We start from the raw sequence: 8,527 nt of genomic DNA, 5'->3' as shown, positions 1-8,527 counted from the left end.
TCAGCAAGGTTGTCATTCGGAGTTAATAGGGAGATTAAGAATTATCTAAATAAACAACTAAAGGATTTTATTAACACTAAACCTGCCTTATAAGAAATGTTGAAGGGACTTATTTAAACTAAAAGGAAATGACATAATTAACAAGAAAATACATAAAAATAAAATCTTAAAGGCAAACGCGACATACAGTGTATGTACAACAGAGGTAGTGGGTAAATCACTTATAAAGCTAAAGTGAAGACTAAAATAGTATGTTTAACTAAAACTACAACAATTAGTTAAAAGATTTATATTTAAAAAAGGTTGTGACATCAAAAACATTAAACATTTGGTTCCCCACAGTATAGAACTTTAACAGTTTACATCAATGAAAAAGTCATCCACACAGAAAGTCAATAAGAAAATATCAGTCTTAAATCAATCATGTATACTGGGGTTAATGGATAAAGATATCACACACATCAATACTATTCAGCCATAAAAAATAATGAAATGGTGATGGTCATGGTAACATGGACAACCTTGAGAATACTATGTTAAATAAAATAAGAGAAAGACAAATACCATATGGTTTTACTTGTATGTAGAATTGAAAGAAAAAAAGAAACTCAGATTCATAGATACAGAAAAGAGACTGGTGTCTGTTGAGGGGAGGAACTTGGAGGCCTGGGAGTGTGGAGGGAGGGAGCCACAGGATGGGGGGAGGAGCTGCTTCTCTTCTCTCCCCTCCCCCTCCCTCAGGAGCCCTTTGTGACCAGACAATAACTCTGTGATGTGGGCATGGGGCTTGTGTCTGCACCTCCACACCCAGGGCTCAGTTGCTTGAGGGCAGCAGTGCGATTGGTCACTAATGTCTGATGAGGAAAGAGATGGAGAATTATCTCTTCCCTCAGGAATTCTTTATTGATGGTTGGCTGAGCTCCAGTCCTACTATCTGGGCAGTTAATTCCATCCTTGCCCTCGTATGTGGAATGGGGCTCTTCATATTCTTACTTTCCTATTTCCATCCTGATCCATCCTCACCACCAGGAAAGAAACACAGGAAGAGCAGGAAGGTAAGGAACCCTCGGCCCAGACCCAGCAAAGTGTGATTCTATCTTCTTTTCTATTATTCCTTCCACTTTTCTGAGTCAGTGGAGAGACTCCTGAAATAGGAAAGAATAGAATGGGTATTCTCAGGAGAGAGTAGTAGTCCATCCAGGACAAGCCAGACTCAGCAGGGGTTTGAGGGACACAAGGATTTCTCCCAGAAGATCTCGGGCTGGAGTCCAGGTGTGGTGGAGGGGTCCAGGACAGCATCCCAAACACTGACTGGTGGCCGAGGACCAGAGGCTAAAAGCTGCCTCTCTAGCGGAGGTCAGGCCCCTGAGCACCAGGTCACCAGTTGCTGTCCCAGGACAGGTGTTTCAGGTGAATGTTCCCCTTCTGGGCTGATTGAGGGCAGTACTGAGCCCAGGAGGTCCCAAGCCCCAGCTAGAATGGGGCTCTGGCCTTGGAAAGTGGGGTCCTATGTGAAAAAGTCTAGCTGCACCACCTGGTCTGGGATAGTGTGTGTTTCTTGAGCAGAGGAACAGTGGCAAACTTCTCACATAGAATATCCTTCTGTAAATTCTTCAAAGAAGGAAAACTGGAAATATTTGTATCCATTTTGAAAAGGAAATGAGTAAAACTAAAGAAAATCACAGTTCACCCCCCCCTTAGTTAAATGTAGGAAGTCACACTACTCATGAACAGTGAGCACCTGCTGCTGGGGCGGGGGTCACAGCCTCCCCGTGTTCTCTTATCTCAGTACCAAGCAGGGACACGGAGAAGGAGCAATAGAAGCCAGAAAAGCCAGACTCTGAAAGGTGAGCATCCACCACGCACCCCTGCATGCTCCAGTTACACTGTGCCCCCTGCTCTGAGGCCAAGCCCCACCGTCTCCAGGACACCAGGACCTAAGCCCATCTCAGGAAACAGAGCCCTGGGGTGGCGGGTTGGTAGCTCCTGAGAGGGAGAGCACAACCCAGAGGCTTCCCAAATTTTGCGCCAGAACAAAGCCCTGAGGGACTGGAAACAGGTGTCACCCAGCAGGGGCCCCAGGGCCTGGACTGGGGCAGGACCTCCTGCTCCCACTGTGGACAAGGTGTTCAACTCAGCTCAGATTCCTCTGTGATGCCATGCAGTCCTTCCTCCCCCAGCAAGGTCATGAGTGAGAAAACACTTTGGAAAAGACAAAACAATCCCCCAAATGAACCCTGTAATCACTGTGTGGGCATGTGGCCTTGGACAGTGCTGTTTGGGGCTTCCCAGTACAATCCCCCAAAGGTCTCCCTTAAAGGGACATTGTACCCAGTCTCCTGTAAGACCCCTGGGCCCTGCTTTCCTCTGTGACCTGGTCTCCTGTTTCCAGTTTTCAGAAATTTCCTACAGGATCTGGAAGAGGTTCAGGACCTGTTCTCCCTTCTGCAAAGGTAAAGAATCTGCTCCCTTCTCCCCTGGGTGTGCCTCCCTGAGTCTATGGTGTGACCCCTGGGGCTGCAGGGAATGGCCTCTGGGGCTGTTTGGGGGGCTGGGAGGAGCTGTGGGACAGATTGTGACCAAAGCCCCGGGCTAAGGGACAGCAGGAGCATTGTGATGTGGGTGTGGGGCATGGAGGGACAAGGGGTACCCTCCCAGCCCCAGGCTGCTGCAGAGACAGCTCACACCTCCTGTCTCCCACAGACACCTGGCAAGGCTCTCTGACCAGGGGGGCTTTCACCAGTCCTTACGGCAAGAAGTCCCTGGGCAGGTGCGCCGAGGGGCGCCAACTGGAGCCCGTCAGCCATGCATGGAGTCTGTGGAAGATGCTGCTCCTGCCATGGCCTCATCACCTGCTCATGTTCTGCTGACAGGGCCCCCTCAGCCTCTGGCCTCCACCCTGCCAGCGAGACCTCAAGAAGAGCAAACTAACTTAAAAAAAATCCTATCAGATATAGTGAGAAAGAACTTTCTTCCAGGTAATTCCTACTGGGACTCTCTCATTCTAGTCATCTCAGGCCTTGGCCATGCCAGCTACCCCATTTTATCCTTTTCCTGGTGGTGGGAAAGTACCAAGTCCTTGTTCTTGCCGGGCACATTACAGCACAAGTGCCAGCAAGAACATGTGTCCTGCCACCCACAAGATGCCTCGTTCTGGGGTGGCCTTACTAACAGGCAGATAGATACTCATAACCCTTTGTTTGTCAATCCAGATGTCCAGAAGCTCCTTGAACTACTAATCAGCAAAAGGGTAGAACTGAAGAGTTGGAAGGAGAAAGAAAAGGTTGGGTCAGTTTTCAAACAGTGGTGCCCAGACAACCACATCAGCTTCTGGGGGACTCTGTGGAAACTGCTGGGTGTTGAGCAGAAAACCACCACCCCACCATCCTTCTGGAACGTGAAAAACAAAGCAGAGCCACTGGCCCAACCTCAGCCGTTCTCATCTCCCAAAGTCTTGGAAGACCACTTGCAATGGAAATGTAGCCAGCTCTTCTGGGGTCTCCCCTCTCTGCACAGTGAGTCCCTGGTGGCCACTGCCTTGTTCTCTACTCACTCTCCTCCACTACAGTCTCCATCTGTTTTGTTCAATGGAACCTCTAATTGCTTGTCAGTTCTAAACCAGGATCAAATATCTTCCCAGTTTTCCCATGCTCCACCATTGCTCCACCATAGAATCCAACCCCAACACTCAACACTAACCTTGCCCCAGCCCCAGGTCCCCCTTGCACCCTCTGTCCCAATAAGGCCACCTTCTCTCCCATCCCAGGGGAGGACCAGTGGGGTATCTTGTGCTACATCCCAGAATAAGACACGATCCTTCATCCCAACTAAAATGCAACATCTGGAGTGGCAACAAAGAACAAGGAAGGGGGAAGTGCCAAAGCAACAAGGAAGGGGGAAGACTTTACCCACTATGGATAAAATATCTCCAAAATTCTTTAGCCAAGTCCCTCCCAAGCTTCTGGAGGACCACCAGGCCTCCTGTGCCCACAGATCAGGTTCCACTATTCAAGGGGACTTTGTCATCTTTAATATCCAGAAGCCAGAGCTTCAGAGGAAGCTCAGCAGGGATAAACAGCAAAGAAGCTTGCCCCACAAGGTTCAGCTGTCTCTGGATCTGAGGTGGCCTCAGGATGAATCCCCGGGGATGAGTCAGGCACAGAGAGAGCAGGGGCTCTCAAGGCCCTTTGTGTTTAAGGGCAAAAGCAGCCAAGCTACATGGAGGACCAGGTCCAGATACCACAGGAAGTATCAAGCAAGATTCCAACTAGAGAATAATTTTGGTAAGGGTCAATGGCAGTGTCTGAAGAGGACACCAACAGGTCTCTCCAGGATCTCAGCTAGGTTCCCAGTGAAGGTTCTGGGAACCAACTCTGAGAAGGAGTTTGGAAGACCTCTGATAGGGGCCTTGGAGGGTGATCCAGGAAAATACTTAGCCAGGGGCCCAGGTAAGAAACATCTAGAAAAAAGTTTAAATGTTCATTTGCACAGGAAATTGGGACAGATCAGTGAGGGTCTGATCCCTGTGACTGTGCGTCGATCCTGGTTTGTGGCCAGCCATGCATTTCCCAAGTCCCAACTTCACATGGCTATCAGAAATCTAGCACCCTTGAAGGATCGGAAGCCCTGCATAAACACCTCTCATGAGCTGTCTTTCCTTTGCCCTAACACACAGCAGAAGCTGGAAACACACATCGTAAGTTTTCGAGTGAGGTGTAAGTGGGACCTAGCTCTCCAAACTGTTGAGCCCATAGATCTCAAACTACGTGAAGCTCAACACTTGCCCTTTCCCCAGTCCCCCTTTCCATGCTCATCCACCTTTGTACCTGGGGCCCCCTCAAAAGCCAAATTTTACAAGTTCTTGGGGAAACCACCTCAGCCTCATCCAGGAGAGAAGGGTATAACTGAAAAGTCTGATCCCACTTCAAGGAGTCCCCTGCCTGTTCCCTCACTCATATGTGAGGAAATTCAGCAGGCCCTGGGAGGGACTTCACCTGGTGATGGCCATCAGTCCTCAGAGACGTCTTTATCAAGACAGGAGGGCAGATCACCTTCTCAGGCCTCCATTCTCAGTCTCCCAAACAGAGCCCTGCACAGCAAGACTGTTATGGGGGCCAAGAAACACAACCTGGAACCAAGTCCAAGTTTAGCAATGGCCAGGAATGAGCTAAAAGAGGAGAGTGGGGGTCAGGCCTCACCAGACATGGTAGCAACACTGAAGATAAAGCTCAGGTCCCAAACTCCAAGGTCTGAAAGGGCCACAGAGGTGATGGAGGCCAAGAAGGCCCCTTCTTGGAAAGTTGTCTTAAGACCCAGTGGGCTAGCCAACAAAGCAGCCATTTATGTGGATCTGAGGAGATCAGGATATCCAGATGCTAGGAAAAGCCCCTCACCATCTACAGTGTTGGTTGCTCAAGATCCAGAGGAGGTAAGCCTTAAAACAAAGGTTAGTAAGGTTGAGCTCCAAGAGAAGATAGAATCGGAGAACCAGCCTGAAGACCCTACCACTGGTATGCTTCCTCAAGATTCTCCCAATGACATCCTCCTTCCAGACTTTGCCACTTGTGTGCTTGTTGAAGACAGTGGCACCAATGTGCTTCTGCCAGACTCTTACATGAATGCTGTCCTTGCTGCAGACAGCTTGACCACTCAAGAGTCATCCTCCTGTTCCCAAACGGAACGTGCCAGTGGAGAGACACCAGCTTCCCTGGTGTCACATAACCTTAGTTCAAGTGGATCGAGCAGTGAGGGGCAGCAAGAGCCCCGTGGACCAAAGGTTGAGGAACCAAGTGACAGCCAGAGCAACAGTGAGACCACTGATGAGGGAAAAGACCAGAAGAGACCCAAACCAGAAGAGAATGAAGACAGGTGTGTAGAACCGTTGGCAATCAGGGCTTCCCAAGCTAGCGAGATAGGCCACCCTCCCCAGGTCGGAGGATCAGGAGAGAGCCTCGGGAGCAAATACCTCTGGCTCATGCCACCAGAAAAGGGACATGTTTTTCCGGAAAGCCACTTTAGACAAAAGATGAATAATTTCCTGCAGTGCCTTAATCCCAGCAAAAAAAGCAAAGGACTGGAAAACCCCCTTCAAAAAGGCACGCCAGCATCGTCTCCTGCCCAGAGCTGGGTGCCAGTCCGAAGCAGATCAGTTATGGACAACAGGGCTGCCGAAACTCAGACGATCGTGACTTCTGTGGGACAAGTCTTGGTGGAAAAATTGGGACTCCACCAAGGAGTTCGGGCCTCAGAGATCTATCAGCACAAGGAATTGCAGGCCCCAGTACACAGGCATTCTTGCCCGCACAGGGCTTTTGCCTCCACAGACCAGAAGAGAATGATGGGAGGGATAGCCTCCAATCAGCAAGGTACCCCCAAGGGTCATAGCTGCCCTAACAAGAGCCAGCTGACCAGAGACAGGAATGGCGAATGGGAAAGCCTCCCCAGGGACCTGGGGCTCCCAGGCAGACCCAGCCAGCACCAGCTGATGGTGGCAGGTGTCTCAGGTCGAGTTCACCATTATCCTACATGCAGTCTTCAAAAATATGTCTCAACCTATCAGGCACAGAACACTTCACACATCTTTCCTGGTCAGAAAGATTTCCTTCAAGAAAAAATTGAGTATATGCAAAGAAAGCCCATTTTTTCTCACATTAGCACATCCTCTGTGTGCTAATGACTTCCCCATGCCACAATTTTTATTTCTCAAAAATATATGTTTGTTTTTTTTCTCATGAGTGGTGCTGGACTTTGTGTATGCCCTGCTTGGGGGGGGGGGAGGGTCAGGGTTTTCTCTCTCCGAGGGCCTGCTTTGGCTTCCAGAAGGAATGGGTCCTTGGAGGGCCAGAGACCTTGGGGTTCACCCCCACCCCCTTCCTCACACATCTTCCATTTCCATGACAAGTTGAACAAGACCCAGAGTGGGACCTCGCTCTGCCCATCTTCTCCTGCTTTCCCTCCACCTGAAATTTGTGTGGCTGTACGGAGGGTCTGCTTAGGCAGAAACCCTGCTCAGGCTCCAGGAAGACGGAGTCCTAGATCAGAGTGGGGCTCTCAGTTGGGAGATGCAAGGCTGGATTTGAGAGCAGGGGTGAGAAATCCTGCCCCCAGCCCCATCTCCTGTGGGAAGTAGAGGATGGCTACCCCAGGAGCCTTCTCTTCCCAGAGAATCCCATCTTAGCTCCATGCAGCCCCCCTCTTACACTCGGAGCAGCAAGGGACGAGCTCGTTCCCAACGCTAAGGGTATGTGGGGTGCCACAGAGACCCCCAGGCACCAGCCTGCACAGCCCCAGGGCACTGAAGGGGCTTCCATCTGGGAGATGGAGGGGGTGTGGCTGTGGGGGGATCCTGTGCTGGGGGTCAGGACCACATCCTGAGGCCAGGAAGGAGGCCAAGTGACAGGGTAAGCCCATGCCTGGTGTGACAACTGAGGGTCCTTGGTGTCCCACTGCCACCTATGGGCCCAGAGGGGAGAAGTTCAAGGCCCTGGGACTGTCCCTACAGGATTTCCACCCCACTCCAGCTGCCCAGTCCAGGGGTAGGGTGGTGGAAGGGGTGGGGTAGGGGTTGTACAGAAGCCATCTGAGCTCCCACATGGAGGGCCAGGTTCCCAGAGGCAGCAAGGCCTTAAGGCAGAGACATTTATTTCTGCACAATTTGATAAGCTTGTAGCACTGCAGACCCCAGGACAGACTTGTCGTCTGTGACCTTTATGTACACGTGTGGCCCAAGGATAGCTCCCAGGAGACTGATGGGGACTCAGAGGCCAAGAGACTGGCCTGGCTCCTGGTCATGGTTATCCCAGAGCCCAGAAGGGCAGGAGGACAAGATGCGGATTTTCCCACCCCCAGCTGGAAGGGATGTGTCCAGAATGAGGGTGCAGTCCAGGAGGGTCTCCCCCCTACGTGCCCCACTTCCAGCCAAACATCATCCTCCAGGGCTCCTCACACATCACTCACATGGTGGAGAGTCCCACTCCAGGAGGGATCCCCCATCCAGATGGCAGCAAGCATGGCCCTGCCCTCATGTTGTCAGGCTACACCATGTGGGAATGTATCTGGGGTGGGGGACAAAACGGGTGCAGTCCTGCTCTGCTGCAGCTTCTCCCTGGATCCAGGTCCTGCCTCCCAGTCCCCAGGGTGGGCGAGCAGTGACAGTGTAGTCAGGACCCGGGGGAGGTGGTACAGGGACAGACAGCACCCCAAGCCCTTGGAAGCTCAGGAGAGGGTGGCCCAGAGCAGAGTCCTGAACCTGGCTGCTGCTAGGTCCTCCCAGTGGCATCAGTTCTGGGAGTTGAGGAGTCGGACGTGCACCCCATGCTTCTGTTGGTAGAAGTGCTGCAGACAGGAGGCTGGTGGAACAGCCAGAAACAGGAAGGAGCAAGTCCCCTTGCCCTTCTCCTGCCAGATGGTACAAGAAAGCCAGAGGGGGAAAGCCCCATGCCAAGAGACCTTGTGCAGAGACCTCTGACAGAGACCCACCAAGACCTCCCACAGAGACTCATACAGAGACCCACACTGAGACTCCCAC

At 51.5% G+C, this 8,527-nt stretch overlaps 1 protein-coding gene across 1 annotated transcript; it reads left to right on the top strand.

Annotated features, from left to right (window-relative positions):
- The first annotated feature begins 840 nt into the window (after window positions 1-840).
- LOC101692254 (spermatogenesis-associated protein 31E1-like) lies at window positions 841-6,701 on the top strand. The gene is made up of 5 exons (XM_004779243.1): window positions 841-1,055; window positions 1,790-1,847; window positions 2,393-2,453; window positions 2,704-2,978; window positions 3,213-6,701. The coding sequence occupies exons 1-5, from the start codon at window positions 858-860 to the stop codon at window positions 6,671-6,673; spliced, it is 4,053 nt and encodes a 1,350-aa protein (XP_004779300.1). The 5' UTR covers window positions 841-857; the 3' UTR covers window positions 6,674-6,701.
- The last annotated feature ends 1,826 nt before the right edge of the window (window positions 6,702-8,527 follow it).

The sequence above is a fragment of the Mustela putorius genome, unplaced genomic scaffold (genome assembly GCF_011764305.1).
Source record: "Mustela putorius furo isolate JIRA1106 unplaced genomic scaffold, ASM1176430v1.1 tig00000680_pilon_pilon_pilon, whole genome shotgun sequence".
NCBI lineage: Eukaryota > Metazoa > Chordata > Mammalia > Carnivora > Mustelidae > Mustela > Mustela putorius.
Note: the sequence above shows the minus strand (reverse complement) of the source record. Positions and strands in the feature narration are given on the sequence as shown.

Excerpts from the sequence above, each read along its gene's own strand:
- LOC101692254 (XM_004779243.1), top strand. The coding sequence starts at position 858 with ATGAGGAAAGAGATGGAGAATTATCTCTTCCCTCAGGAATTCTTTATT. Across the intron at positions 1,056-1,789 it reads AACACAGGAAGAGCAGGAAG|TACCAAGCAGGGACACGGAG; the intron begins GTAAGGAACCCT and ends CTCTTATCTCAG. Across the intron at positions 1,848-2,392 it reads GAAAAGCCAGACTCTGAAAG|TTTTCAGAAATTTCCTACAG; the intron begins GTGAGCATCCAC and ends TCCTGTTTCCAG.